General features: G+C 58.1%; 3 protein-coding genes across 3 annotated transcripts; all 3 read left to right on the top strand.

Annotated features, from left to right (window-relative positions):
- Positions 1–924: 924 nt before the first annotated feature.
- On the top strand, positions 925–2,024 carry BXZ73DRAFT_98103 (uncharacterized protein; the record flags this gene model as incomplete). Its single annotated transcript, XM_048027594.1, has 3 exons — positions 925–974; positions 1,037–1,423; positions 1,481–2,024. The coding sequence occupies 3 exons, from the start codon at positions 925–927 to the stop codon at positions 2,022–2,024; spliced, it is 981 nt and encodes a 326-aa protein (XP_047881192.1).
- Positions 2,025–3,474: 1,450 nt separating this feature from the next.
- BXZ73DRAFT_98102 (uncharacterized protein) lies at positions 3,475–7,468 on the top strand (the record flags this gene model as incomplete). Its single annotated transcript, XM_048027593.1, has 11 exons — positions 3,475–3,521; positions 3,618–3,849; positions 3,910–4,024; positions 4,086–4,183; positions 4,279–4,300; positions 4,450–4,587; positions 4,641–4,656; positions 4,916–5,242; positions 7,032–7,222; positions 7,285–7,351; positions 7,414–7,468. 11 exons carry the CDS (start codon positions 3,475–3,477, stop codon positions 7,466–7,468), a joined length of 1,308 nt encoding a protein of 435 aa, XP_047881191.1.
- A 486-nt stretch (positions 7,469–7,954) lies between these two features.
- On the top strand, positions 7,955–9,322 carry BXZ73DRAFT_88162 (DHS-like NAD/FAD-binding domain-containing protein; the record flags this gene model as incomplete). Its single annotated transcript, XM_048024853.1, has 6 exons — positions 7,955–7,987; positions 8,252–8,321; positions 8,371–8,497; positions 8,562–8,691; positions 8,773–9,099; positions 9,161–9,322. The coding sequence occupies 6 exons, from the start codon at positions 7,955–7,957 to the stop codon at positions 9,320–9,322; spliced, it is 849 nt and encodes a 282-aa protein (XP_047881190.1).
- Positions 9,323–14,975: the final 5,653 nt, after the last annotated feature.

Below are 14,975 nucleotides of genomic sequence, written 5' to 3'. Positions count from 1 at the left end.
GCCGGTACTCGAAGGAGGTGGCAAGAGTTCGACGCCATCAACCCCTCGCCGTAATGGCTCATGTACCAGAAAAATAAATGAACGCCGAGCCTGATAAACAGTGCAGCGTTTGGTTCTATGATCAGTACTAGTATTTACAATGCAATTGCAATCGGGTCGCGACTAGACTACCATGGCCACCAAATGTCTGCGTTTCGGTTGGTTCGAATGTTGTATTCTGGGCAAGCCGTTATTGCCAGCTCGCGTGACGTCATCGGTGCAGATTCCAGAAAGGAAAGGGCGTGCCGTGGCCTTGCGCCTGTTACACGTGTTCGCTTGGCGCGACCACGTTGCACTTAGCCGACGTCAAGCAAATATAAACTCCGATAGCTCCCTCATCATCCGTCTTTTGCTCGAATCTTATTCACTTCTCTCTCGTCCTTTCGGCCTTTCAATCACTAACAAAACCTCCTCCTCCTCGTCCCAGCCCTCCAGCCCTTCAAATCCCTCATGAGGGATGCCAAACGAAAGGTAGGAGCATCCTGAACCCGTCTGTGCCCCTCCATGTCTCACAAACGCGCCGTATCAGGGCCACGGCCACCTCATCATGATAAGTAAAGAGCATTTGTGATGGCGCCCCTCTCTGCTCTTTACTCTGTATTGTCGGAGTCCGAATATGGGCTTCGACGCTCTTTACTTATCACCCATCCTGGCTTCGATGCTCTTTACTCCGTCCACGCCACGCCTGCTCGCGCTCTCGTTGGCTACGGTGCTCTTTACTGGGTTCACGACCGCGCGGAACTCACTCCGGCGGGTGTCGGGACCATGGGGTATAAAATTCGGGATGTTCGACGGGGACGAGGCATCCCCGCAGCCTCCCCCAAACCCCCTTCGACGGCGGACGCGTAGCATTCACCTCACCACCCTCACCATCTCTTGCGCAAGATGTCCTTCTACTCTGAATTTGTCTGTGATACTCGCTTTGATCCGATGAGGTGGGTCTCATCGTGTCCCTCAGTCAGTCTCTTCGTGGCGCTCATACGGCCGTCTCCTGCAGTTTGTTCAACGCTCCCTTGGTCCGGGGCGATTTCAGCTACTGGTCTCCAGAAGGCGCCTCTCAAGAAAACGATGACAAGCCTGCCGCGTCGTTCGACTTGCGTCCGTACGAGCTTGGCGAGCTCAGCGGTGACTTCGCGGTCGATTTGCTCTCGCAGTCTCAGCATTTCGTCGACTTGGAGCTGCTGGACTGGACTTCCGTGCCCAACACGATGAGCGGGGGCGTCGCGACTCAGCTCCTTCCGGAGCCTCTTTGTGAGGTCGACTACCTCATCGATCTCGGGCGCAGCCAGAGCCCTCATCAGGCAGCCTCATACACCGCGAACGCTTCCTTCGACCCGTCTCCGCCCCTGGACATGCTTGTGCCTTCCGCGCTGGGCCTTTACAGGTGTGTTAAGATTCACGGTTTCCACACGGTTGAGTCTTGTGCTGACATCACACACAGCGCCGTCCCCACCCCGGACCGCCCCCAATCTCCGAAACGCAAGCGCCTGCTCGACGACGAGCGCGCCGCGTCCCCTCCACCATGCAAGCGTCCCCGGCGCGCACCACCCTCCCCGCTCCCCTCCCGCCTTCAGCCCATCCGGGTCACATCGTCATCGGACACCTACACCTGCCCTATCCCTGGCTGCGGCGCCGCGCTCCACGCCACCGACGCAGCTTGGCGCACGCACTTCAAGCGAGCGCACCACGACGACCTATGCGCGACCTGTCCTTCGGCGCGTGCTCCCTCTAGCGCGTGCGTCGCGCGCTGCCCGATGCCGGGGTGCGCCGAGTCTGGGCCGGGCGCGAGTAGGCGGAAGGGAGACGGGCGCATGACGCTCGAGTGCGTCGGGCGACACTGGCTGAACGTGCACATCGGCGTGGTGTTCCGGTGCCCGGTGTGCGGGGATGAGGGCCAGATGCGCGAGAGCGCGGCGACGCGGCATGTGCGCGGGTGCGCGAAGCGGCGGGCGCGGCGCGGGGGATATGGGTCTGTCGCGCACTAAATGGGCACGAGACACGAGGTTTACCACTGATATGACGGGATTCCTGTTCCGCTTCCGACTTCCATTTACTACCTCTGTACCATCAATGTTTTCCGAGGTCGTTATTCGTTGTCAATACTATGTGACTGCCAGTGCTCTGTCAGGGGACGTCTTCCGGTGCATCTTCCAAGCCTACGAGAGCCTAGGTAACTTCGATGTGTGAAAGGCCATTCGGGCTTCCTGCGTCTGCTGCACCGGGATGCGTGGCCCACCACCAGGATACACCCTAGGAGCTCAGCAGCGCACATCTCACCGCGCGCGCGCGCGCGCGTGACGTTCCAGAACGAGCTCTCGCGGCTGCACACCCCCTGGTCTAGCCTGTGGGGCCTATCGAGTGTTTACTCAGGGCCAGGGTGCCTGAACAGTTGCTGGTGACGATAGCCCCGCTTGCAAGTTGCTTGAAGGTCTCGCATTGAGGATCATGCATCGCGTGACGCGAGGGAGGGTGTGAATGACCTTCCCAATATGGACGCCGGCCCAACTCGGCGCCGGAACCTCCGGCGTGCCAAACACTCCTTGACGCGTGACGCGTGACGTCCCGCTGGCAGCTCGCAAAAACGCCGATTTTGCAATCTGCTGTAAACGGGTCACCAGGAGTCAGAACCAGTGAGTAGCTGGCCGGTGTCTTGTTCGCCATGTCTCCCGACGATCTCTTTTACTCGACGACGACAGCGCTCGCGGTCACCATTGACGTCAAAACTACTGCTCAGCGAGTCGCGACTCATGGCACACGGCTCGAACTACTCAAGAAGCGAAAAGCTGGAGACCAAGTTTTCTGCTGAGAGCGCTAACGAGACTCACCGAGTGCAACAATTTGCGATTCAGTCGGACTTCTGTATAAGGAATGGCATCTGCCACAACGCTCCTCCGGAAGGTAAGGTTTTCACGCCGTGAGGCCTGGCATCCAGGTATATATGCAAGTGGCCCATACTGACGTGTCTTCTCTGTCAGGTGCTGATACCCGCGCAGCCCATAAGCAGTTTCAATACTTAGATCAATCGCATCCTCCGGGCATCTTCGGGTCCCTTGTAAGTTGTACGTCCCTGGTCATATCGTCCGCTTGATTAACTACGAAATTCATTCTAGTGATGCTTGCCTGGTGACGGAATATTCACGAAAGCGATAATCAGCTTATCCACCTGCGACCGCCTTCGCTCACCCCCACCCACGAAGCTAGGTCACTGTCTGGACGTTCAGGGAGGTGTCAACGTGGTGTAAGGCTCTGGAATCTGGATCATCATCGGTGGACTGACGCACCGGGCCTGGGACGACCTTTTTTCTCCCAGCGCCCCGCGATGTGAAATAGCTCCAGCTCTTATACTCGACCTGACTGGGCCGGTGGTTGGCAAGGCCGGACTCCTCTTCCTCCCACTACTTGATCTCGAGGGACTCTTGCTACGCAAATTTGGAAATGGCAGACAGCTCGGTCTCGGAAGTAATCGCGTCGATCGACGGAATGTACGTTCAGATTACACCGTTTCGAGCTTCGCTTGGCACTGACCCTCCTGCCGCATTCCAGTCGGATAGGCTCGCTGAACTACGTTGCCGCGGCAGGTTCTATCATACTCTCTCTGCGGTAATCCTCATCCTCATCCTCCCCTCAACATGGCACACAGCTTTGATGACGTTTGACTACGTGCTCACCTTCCATCGTGAGGTCGAACAGATGTGGACACGTCGTGTCACCGCGGCGACCGTACTGTTCTATTTCGTCCGGTACCCGGCGATTATGAACACTATCAGCACCATTGTGGACGTCGCTCCTTGGCCAGGTGTTAATGATGAGGTACAAAGGCCGCCTTCGGACTTCCATTTCTGCTCACACATTTGAATTTTGATTCCGCAGATGTGTGGTCTTTGTGTACTTCCTGTGATGCTAGCTGACAATCTCTCTCGCAGCTGCACCGTGTCCATTCGTGGGGACATGGCTCTCAACGTTATCCTACTAGTCGCGTCCGCGAGTACGTCAAGTTTATTCAGTTGGCCTTCGACCTTCGGGCTGATCCATATTGTGCAATCAAGTATTCTCCGGTCTTCGCGCGTACGCCGTGTGCGATAAGAGCCTCCTGGTCCTGGTTATTGTCTTAGTATTGGGGCTGGTCAACCCTGCCATATCGCTGGTGAGTGCTTGATATGTCCACGCATGAGGTTATTAATAGTGAGAAATTGATCATGAAGTATACTTTCATCAAGAGTATCCCTGTGTATGATCCAGGGCCGGTATTCTCTGTTTGCGGGTACGTCAGCGTAATCGACATAGATGTGTATGTAAGGTGAGCGTCGCTGCGAGCAAATCCACCGAAAAGGTCGAGTTTTCTTAACACCCGGTAGATGTGAGTATATCCGCACTGGACGGGAGCCAAGATGTGTTAACTACGTGCTACAGGGATGGCCGGCGCACGCGCATCTGCGGTTCTGGCTGACCTCCTGGTGATCATCATAACCTGGAAGCGGACGTGGAACTTCCGAGAAATTGCGCCGAGCAACTTGAAAAACACTTTGACGGCGGTTATCCTGCGCGACGGTGAGCATGAGGATGCTGGTGGATCTTGGAGGCGGCTGATCATGCTTACCTAGGCACGATATACTTCGGGTGAGTCTCCGTGCGAAAAGGCATCACAGTGTCTCATCAAGGTCTTCAAGTGTTCTGCTATGCATCAACATTATGGCGCTCGGCTTCTACGCTAACCTCGAGGCGAGTGCCTTTGAATGGCATCCATTCCATTTCACGTCTGACGACCAACAATCAGCTCGTCTACGTCATGTCGACTTGGACCGCGATGTACGCACGCGGCCGCCCTCCCCTCGTGACTTCTGGGCTGCGCGCCGCTCACATGAAATCACCTCCACAGCCTCACCGCCATCCTCATGTCCCGCTTCATCCTGGACCTGCATGAGACCGCGAACGCCCGGCTCCGCGGCGCGGACACCACCGAACCGCCGACGCTCGGCACCCTACGCTTCAGCCCGAGCGCACCCGCGTCGGCGGCGAGCGCCTTCGACATGTACGGCTCGGTCGTCCCCAGCGCGGGAGACGGGTGGGAGGAGAGCGACGAGGGTTGCAGCAGCACGGACGCAGGGTCCGGATCAGGTGGGGCGGACTGGATGGCGGAGGGAATCGCGATGCGCCCCGCCTCGTGCGGGCAGACGGCCGCTGTGCGAGTGAGCGTCGACGGGACGTGCGTGTAGTGGTACCCGATGATCGATCTTTCATTTCCAAAGGCCGCGATTCGACACTCGCGGGAAGCAACGGCTCAGCGCATTCTCGATCGGGCCCCTTCTGCGGCAATCCGCTCCTGGTGAAGACAAAGACGATGCGCGGCAACCGCGCACGCAAGAGGGCGGCGTTGAGAGCGGACCAAGGGGACTCTGCGTCCTCGGCGATGGCGGCGGCGGCAGCGGCGGAAGCAAAGGTCTTCCGGAAGACGGAAAGGCTGATACGTCTGTGTACGACGCGGAGCGTCGCCGTGTGTAGCGTTGGGGGTGTGTGCGCCGAAGGCGACGAGGCCCTCTAGACACCTGCGGACTTGCTCTGAGTCGAGGTCGCCGTAGTGAAGAGCGTCCCCAGTCATACTTCGCTGCCAGATAGCAAGGCAAGCACATGGAGACAGCAGAGTGAAGGAGTGGATGAATGAAGCAAAGAGGGAGTGCTGTTGCTGGACGGGTAAGCTAGGGTAAGCTAGTGCTACTAAGCGTCGTTGATGAGAAGAAAATCGGAGATTGAAATGGGATTGGCTGAGTTAACACGATAAGCGCCTGCGTGCTTCCGCGCGCTCGTCAAACCGTGACTTCCGTCATTCCCGAAGTCGATGGCTGCATGAAACCATAACAGTTGTCCACGATTAGCAGCCCTGAAGGTATGTTGCATCTGTCCTCGTATCTCAATATGATAGACTGATCGTTCCAGTTAGATGTCCTCCCGGCACGCATTCTTACATTCTTGCATGACGGTTCTCTTCATAAGATGTCGAATTTTACGACCCGCATCTGATGCGCTCAAGAAGCCTGCTTCCACGGAGCCTGCAAGAAATAACATCGCCGTGATCAGTAAGTTATCCTGACCTCTGCTGATCATAGTATGTACCGCGATTCCTGGGCATACAGTTTGAATGCTTCTAACGATGTTTGTCGTGCATTGGTATCACATCGTCGTCAAGCCGGGATACCGTAAGTCCCCAGAGTGAGTTCGATATCAAAAAATGATCATCAGCGAAGCAGCTAATCTGTCAGGTGGGGATTCTTTCCCAGTCGGCCTTCGTTGTCTCCGCCCTATTCTCACCCACACATCCGCTGCGATCGGCTTCTCTGTCTGATGCACCAGACAGCTTGCTCTTTATCGCACTTCCTTCCGCCGCCAGCTTGACGTCGTCCCCGCATTCCGTCCGGACTCGGCCCTGCTCCACCAATGCCCTGACCGCCCCGGCTGTTTATGACTCGCCACGCCTGGCATCCAAGGAAACGCCTCTTTTCTGTCCTTACTGGTACTCTTTTGACTCTGTGGTATGCGCCGCTGGTGGCCGGACACAACCTTGGCATAAAACAGATTAACGAATTGAACTCCTCCGGCGAGTGGATTAACAACCATAGGCCCGACCCTCAGATGGACGACCCCGACTGTACATTCACGATCACAAAATCCGGCACAAATACCACAAATATACTCACAGGTGCGCCGTTTCCTTGGAATTTTGAGAGGACATTCCTCTTCTTATACCACGCCCCCGACTTTGGCACAGCAGGTTCGCAGTCGATGCCCACCTCCCAATTATGCCCACCAGCCTCTCAAGCGGGAACGCACCAGCACTTACGGCTTCCCTCAGCCTCCCAGCCGTTGAGGTTGCTGAACTCGCCCGTCTTAACGTCGGATCCCCTTCCAGCAAATGCGTTTGCACGACGGGACAACGGCACGGGCGCACCAGGGACACAGATGAGCACATCCTCAAGCATCAACGCTAAGCCTTCCAGCAGCGGTGGAGTTTCCAACTCCGATGGCGCCGCGACTGTCTCTGGGCTACAGGCAGGATCCCCGCTGGGCGACGTTGGCGCTATCATCGGCGTCGCCATCGCCGGAGCCGTCGTAGTGCTCGTTGTCACCGCAGGCGCATGGTGGTGGAAGCGCAGGACACGCGCGGCACGGATGAAGGAGATTTCGCCCTCTGGTGAGTATTTTCTGCTCTCTACGCGATGGTAGTGTGTTCTGAAGACCTGGTTTTCCGCGCAGACATGGAAGGCGCGACACCTCTAGACGCTTCTCCAAGCTCCGATGCGGAACTCACTGCGCGCGCGCCGTTCGCCGCTGACAAGACGTGTAGTCGTAAACCCTCCTACTCATCATCATCCCGCTCTGCAGACCTCACCGGCTCGACGGTCCATGGAAGCTCAACGGTTGGCGACACCATACATGAAGAACCCCTCGTCGAACCCTCCGATGCTACAGACACGTCTCTCGTATTCAATCCACCCCGGCGTCGTGTCTCCTCCAAGAGGAAACCAGTGCCCCCAATTTCGCCCCAAATCCACCTGCAGACCCCAACCACGAACGAAGTTTCTACGACAGACGCGTCCCTTATCTCTCCATCGCCTAATCCGCCGTTCGCTGCACCTATCATCAGCTTCCGAACGCTCCCTCCCCTGTTAATTGCGTCCGCGCCGCAGCCGCACCTACAGAGCCTTGCGTACTCGGACACGTACTACAGCCCAGGAGGACTATCGCCGCGGCCTATCGGGCCACGACGGCCAGTCGACGGTGGAGCGCGGGGCATCAGGCTGTCGGGGACACTGCGAGATCGTGCGGACGATACGACGAGGTGATAGGAAACTTGCGTTTACACTACTCCGCTATATCACGCGTACGCGATCTGAACGTTTGAACGTTGAACACTTGGACTTGTATGCATACCCTCCGCGCGCTCGTCTGGCAACGAGTGCGCGAGTATACCTCGTAATGCGTCATTGATAATCTGGTTCAACCGGCCCGCGGCCCGTGCAGTTGTGAGCCGGGCGCTAATATGCATATCGCGATCGGTCTCGAAGTTCGACCCTCCGTCTTCGTTCTTTTTTGTTTTCCACCACCAACCCCCTTCTCCATCTCGCGAGATCACCGGACAAGCAGTATGGAAGAGCCATCGGGTAGCGTGCAGCTGGAGAGCCCTCGAGTCTCATCAAAAGCAAGTACCAACATTGCCGAGTTTCGAGAGACTCTGCAGAGTAGCAAACACATTGTGGTCATTGCCGGAGCAGGTCTGTCTGCAGCGTCTGGTGAGATTTCTACCCAGCGCTCTTAGAACCAAGTGTTGACCAAGTGCAGGAATCCCCACCTTTCGCGGTGGCGGTGGGATGTGGCGATCACTCGACGCCATGTCGCTCGCCACTCCAGAAGCGTTCGAGGAGAACCCCTCGCTCGTGTGGCAGTTCTATCATTACCGCAGGACTAAGTACGTATCACAGGCCTACGAGTCTCCTGAAGCTCGTGTCCGACCCGAGCACTCGACCATACAGGGCCGCAGAAGCGAGGCCGAACGCAGCACACGAAGTGATCGCGAAGATGTCCGCCCCGGCGTACCTCAAGAAAGTCGCGCCATCCGCAGCCTCGTTCCACCTCGTGACGCAGAACGTGGACACGCTCTCCGTCCAGGCCCTCGACGCCCTCACAGCGCGCCTGAAATGCGCGCAGGCGAGCAACGCCGGCGCCCCCGACGCGAAGCCAAAGCGCGTCATCTTCCCGGACTCGGTGTTCGAGATGCACGGCCGGATCTTCGACGTGCGCTGCACCGGCGCGTGCGGGCACGTCTACGAGGACCGCGCGGAGCCCCTCTGCGCTGCGCTGGGCGCCGCGGACGCCGAGTTCGCGAGCTACGAGGACGCGGGAACCAAGCGCATCGACATCGCTGATAAAGAGCTTCCGCGGTGCCCGAAGTGCGGCGCGCTCGCGCGCCCGGGCGTGGTGTGGTTCGGGGAGAGGCCGTACCATCTGCCCGAGATCAACGGTATCGTGTTCAAGGCGGACATGTGTCTCGTCGTGGGGACGTCGTCGACGGTGCGTTTGTGACTGTGATGGGCGAGACGGAGGGGGCTAACGGGGCGGGGGATTTCGACAGGTGCTCCCGGCATCAACGTTTGCGTACCGCGTCCAGCGGCACGGAGGGAAAGTCGCAGTGTTCAACCTCGATCCCGGCGAGCGGGACGAGAGGGCTGACTTCGTGTTCCGTGGGCCGTGTGAGAAGGTGTTGCCGGACATTTTTCCTGAGCTTGCGGCATAGAAGATGCGCGATCTCGCCTGCGCATTCGATGTACTCTCCGGGACCCGGGCCAAAGAACACCGCTTGAGGTCTCCTATCATAATATAACCGGCGCCAGAGACATGATCTCCTCCCTTGCGTCAATGTTCCAGAATCCCGACATTTTATTGTCAATACCATGTTTTACCCGCTGCTCGATGGATGGTGGACAATTAGTATTGGAAGTAAGGCAAGATTAAGGCACAGCACTTATATCACGCTCGGAAGGCAAGGGCGCCAGGCGGACCATGGGGTTAGGTTCATTGCTCTGTTCGAGGAGCAGGGTGGCTTCGTCGTTTGTCGGCTCTCTCGTGGCATTGCTGTGATCGCATTCCTGGTGGTTCTCGCAAGCCATCAAGCCATCACTGCCAAGCGGGACCACGAAAGTTGATGATGAACGGCGGCTGGAAGTCGAAGGGTGGGAGGATCGGTCGGTAAACCCAGTGGTAGAGAGGAGAGCGTCGGTAGACAGTGTACCACCAGTGATGACGTCTTGACCTCCAGGCGCAGGCTGTTCTGGGCTGACGACGGCGAAAGAGAGACTCGTGGTTGAGTCATGGTCCGAGTTGGATGTCTGGATGATCGGAGTAGTCATGGGTGGGGATGGTGGTGTGGTGTGGCAGGCTGGGTTGCGGGCTGCATATAATACAAGTGTCTAGGACAGCCTTTGCATGCAGCAGAAGCACAGCTGTCGCTGGTGTGGGCACTTACGAGCTTCGAAGGCCTGGCTCGGCGTGTATTGTGGTAGAATGCCGAATTCCTCGGACGTATAAATTTAGCACTTCGACAAGGTGATACTTGCAACTTAAAAAATTGGCTCTTAACATCAGGAAAAACCCAAATTCCTATTGAGAGGTAATTTATTGGTAAGCCGATATACGCCAAAATACTGCAGCTGTTCCAACTCACCGCAGTTTACAGACACTATCGCCTTCCTTCTGGTCGCTTATGGGGTAGATGAGGTATAATTTGATATGTTTGAGTAGTTGTAACGGGTATCTGTATGTGTAGTTAGCCAATAATGATATGTTCGACTGTATCCCTGCTACAGTGGTGTCTGACTTCTTCCGCCACCCACACATGAGCACGCATAGATGGAACATACAAAAAACTATGATTGCTTCATGGTCTAAGTACTGAGATGTGCGACGAACGTGATCGCGGGCTGGGCGCGGTGGGTAACGAGGCGGGGACATTGCGGCCCGACGAATAGACCGGTCGGCGCGGGTTCAGCGGCGCGTAGCTCGAGTCGGGCGCAGTGTCAATCATGGCGTTGCTCGCAGAGTGCGTGTGCGGCGCGTGTTGGGTAGATGCAGTCGGCACGGAAACGCTCAGAGGAGCGCTGCGCGGTTGTACTGCGCGTGGTGGTCGGGGGAGTGGTCGTCGTCCAAGAATATACGTCGTGCCATCGGGGATGACTGTGTCCGGGGCGAGCTGGGTGTAGGTGGTGAGCATGGCGTCACGGCTGATGAGGATTGGATCGAGATGGAAGTAGCCATCGCGCTCACCACAGAAGCCGCGCACGGACGCATAGAAGATCCAGCAGCTGTCGTGCACTCACCCAAGCGCGCCCGCGAGTCGATGACCATATCGTGCCCGATGTTCGCGCCCAGCATCTGGTCTTGAGGGACAGCGACCTGGCAGCAGAAAGAGGTCGATGGGGATTTGCTCGACGCCGGTGGGGAATGTCGACGTCAACACCGACGACTCCGGGTACTGGGCGCACTGTGCGAGCTACGTGAGGGGCTCGCACTAGTACTGTACGGTGGGGCGCAGTGTGGATGGAAACGGGATGGGAAAGGTGCTTGAGCGGTGAAGTGGAAGGAGGTTGGTGTGTCTTGTTTGTGAACGCAGGTGGTGGTGCAGAGGCGACAACGGTGTGGGGGGCGGCGGAAGGCATTGGTGACGGCGCAGGTGATGGCAGAACGTACATAGGATACGGAGTCCTTGAAGTTGTGCCGGATTTTGTGCTCGAACGACGAACTCCTTGAGGGCTGAGGCCGAGGGCTCGACGTTGAGCTGCCACTGGAGGTACTTAGGAGCACATTCACCGCTCTACTGGTTGATCTCACGAAACGCGAACATGTCCTGGTCGACGATGGTCCGCCACTCATTGGAATAGGTGTGGTCGCGGACGATCTTGCATGCTGTCATGAAGGCGGAGACAAATGAGCATTGACCTGAGGATCCTCATGTGCGGGAAGCAGGCTTGAAGGAGGTCAAGGGCGGCGAAGGTGACGGAGGTATGCCATCGCGTTCGATGACCACTTGGTGCGAACTAGAATAGAAGGGACCAAAATGGCAGCCATGGGAAGGCGGAGGGGAATAAGCTAGATGGTGGTCGTGGAGGTCGAAATATGCAATAGTCGAGGGCGGTATGCTGAGAACAAGGTGCGGCAAGAAGTGCTGCCTAGGGGAGACTGGACGGAAGTGGCGGCATCCATGTAGAGCAGTGGAGGCGTCGAGGACGCGACCACGGGACAAGGTTGGCGACACTAGCGCCCATACCCAGCGCGCGCGTCCCCACAGCGCGCTCCCTTGGCGCTCCTTGCCAGCTGTCTCCACAACCTCGAGCACCTTCTCCCCCTCTCCCTCTCCCTCCTCCATCCTCTTCCGTCGAAGTCCCCATCTTCGTTGTCTCCGCCGCTCAGTTCTCGGACCTCCAACTCGACGCTCGTCCACCTCACCAGCCACGCTTTGGACTACATCCTTGCCCCCTTCCTCCACCGCCCCTGGGAGAGCAACAATGAGCCCCAGAGCTCTTTCTTCGCCGCTGCATGCCGCCGCATGTATGTCCTAATCCTCTGTGGGCTCCCTTCTGCCACTGATATGCCAGGTTGGTCTCGTTCATCGCTCCGGCCGAGGCCAACGCGTTTTCGGCCGCGGGGGTCCACCCACCTCCCGTTCCTCCGATATCTCGGGAATCTGTGAGCGCCCCAGTTGCAATCTCCTGCCCGTGTCCCTACTCACCTCGCTTGTGCCGCCACTGCAGCCAGCGACGTGTGTCCGCTATATCTTGCCCGGCAAAGACCCAGACGGCCCTGGATTGAAGAGGATGAGGGATGAATGCGCGACGGTTTTGGTGCGCCCCCGCCGGTTTCTTTCTTGAGCAGGGACGACAAGGAGCACCAGCCGGACGACGCGCGCGGCGAGCCTGACGGACCCTGTCATGGTCACCGAGTGGACATGCTTTGGGATCACAAGCATCTTCGTTACTGGCGAGGTAGCGCATTTTCCTCCATTCCCTCTCCTTTGCTGACCCATTTTCTAGTGCCCTCACGCACGCACAGGAACTTCCCCGTGGGATACGCACAGGCTTGGCGCAAGTACGCGCTCCACGGCCGCATCCGCCCCCAGGACGGCCCCCTCGTTCTTGTTCTCGTCAGCGTCCCGCTAGCGGGTGGCGTGACAGCCACACCAGCGTCCTCCCCACCGTCTTCCACAGGTACGTCATCGGCGTGCAGTCAGCGAGCACGCACCCAGTCTCGTTCGAGGGCACATTTGTCGTCTCTAGGGTCGACGGCCCGCCCTCTGCTGTCCCTGGCGCAGGGGCTGTCGTGGAACGGACTCTGGACTCACCCTATGTATTATTTTTCGCCATTTCTCTGCCTTTTCTCTGCCTGTTACTATATTGGAAGGTTGTTCCCGCGCTTAAGCGCCCGTATCGCGGACTCTCTTAGCACTTGCACTTCGTGTCCTAGCCCTCATCTCGACCTCTTGGTCTTTGTGGGCTAGGTGAGTATCTCAATTGCCTGTATGTATGTAGAGCTATGTTAACTTGGTCTTTGTGGGCTAGACATCCCTCGCGTGACTCTAGTTTGCGTTTGCTTTGCGCCTAGTGCCGGCGACGCCTCTGCACCACCACATCGAGGTCATCCAACCTCTATCCATACCCATCCACACCTCCCTCTCCTCCGATTGGCGTACGCGGCCCGCTCCCGCGTCATTAGGTCGAGATCTAACCAGTGAGTGCTGGCATCAAAGCATCGGATCACCCCCACTCGTGCAAGCATCGTCCCCACCCTGTGCCACCCGCCCCGCTCTTCCCCTACCCTGCATACCTGCCGGAGTTATAAGGCTCTGAGCGTATCGCAGTCTCCCTGGGTCTGTTGAGCTCGAGTATCACACTCTGAGAACACTACCCCGCTCCCGGCCGACGACTCTATCCGCGCAGTTGGTCATCCCGACTGATTGGCTGCCCGGAAGCCTCAATAGGTGTTCACTTCCCCGGAGCGTACCCTGGTTCCTAGAGCACGGTGGCTTGCGCAGGTCATCAGCACGCGGTTGACACTGAAGACAACCGGCACGTCCACATCGTCCGCAACGAGCGAAACGACCTCCTCTGGCGAGAGTGCGACGACCAACCGTGTCCCCATATCCGTACCCCTGTCACCTACACGACCCGCAGGGCTAGATTCGACGAGACGCACACTCCTATCCCACCCCTAGTCATGGATGCCCAGCAGTTTCAGGCCCTCATGCAGGCCCTCACCGCGAACCAGCAGCAGTTGGTTGCCGGACAGGCCAACCTTACCCAGGCGGTGACAGATCTGGCAACCGCGTTCCAGAACCTGTCCACCACCCTCCCCCAAGCTATGACGAATGCGACGGTGGCTTCGAACGTCAACACCCAAGCCACGAAGGACGCGACAAAGGTCGCGAACAAGCCCCAGCCATACAACGGCAAGACCAGTTCGGATGCACGCCGCTTCGTAGCGTCCTTCCAAGTCTATGCGATGCAGATGGGAGGCCATCTGAACACTGCCAACGCCACGGGCGGCTTCGATCGCGACGACGCGAAGTGGATCAAGTCGGCTCTCACTCTCCTCACCGATGACACTGCGATCTGGGCTACCCCCTACCTGGAAACGATCGGTAACGGGCTGGCCGTGTTCAACAACGACTGGACGACCTTCAGAGCGGCGTTCAAAACGCGATTCGAGACGGCCGACGAGGCAGTCGACGCGAAGGCAGCCCTGCAGGCTCTTCACCAGCGTAGCCTCTCCGTCGTCGAGTACTACGCGCGGTTCAATGAGCTCGCAGACAGGACCGGCTACAGCCAGACCGACCTCCGCGACAGGTTCTACGAGCACCTCTCCTCGGAGATCAAAGACGAGTTGGTGCATACTGCTCGCAACACTGCTGCGCTCCCCGACCTCGTTCAGGTCGCTACGGACCTCGACATGCGCATTCGCACACGCAAAGCTGAGCGTGCGCGTGAACAGGGCAAGTCTGTTGCAACCCCGATTGTCCCTCGTACCGCCACCGGGCAGTTCGCATCTGTGGCAACTCCCTCGACCATGCGCATGTCCCGTGACCCCGACGCGATGGACATTGATGCTGCCAAGCTGAGCGAGTTCAGGCGGTCGATGAACGGCAGGTGCTGGGGCTGTGGTGCGACCGACCACCAGAAGAAGGACGGCAACCACTCGAACGAGACTTGTCGCTGGTGCGGAGGCCGTGGCCATCGCGAGAGCGTTTGCCAGAGCAAGGCACTGGGCAAGCCACGCCTGAGCGGTCAGCAGCGCGTTGCAGCCACCACCGAGGACAGCCCGGTCGCGTCGACCTCAACGGCGAACTCCAACGTGCAGGGGATCAACGCAATCCTGGAGCAGATGCAGCAGATGACGGAGCA

The sequence above is a fragment of the Epithele typhae genome (genome assembly GCF_022376455.1).
Source record: "Epithele typhae strain CBS 203.58 chromosome Unknown BXZ73scaffold_6, whole genome shotgun sequence".
NCBI classification, from domain to species: domain Eukaryota; kingdom Fungi; phylum Basidiomycota; class Agaricomycetes; order Polyporales; family Epitheliaceae; genus Epithele; species Epithele typhae.
Note: the sequence above shows the minus strand (reverse complement) of the source record. Positions and strands in the feature narration are given on the sequence as shown.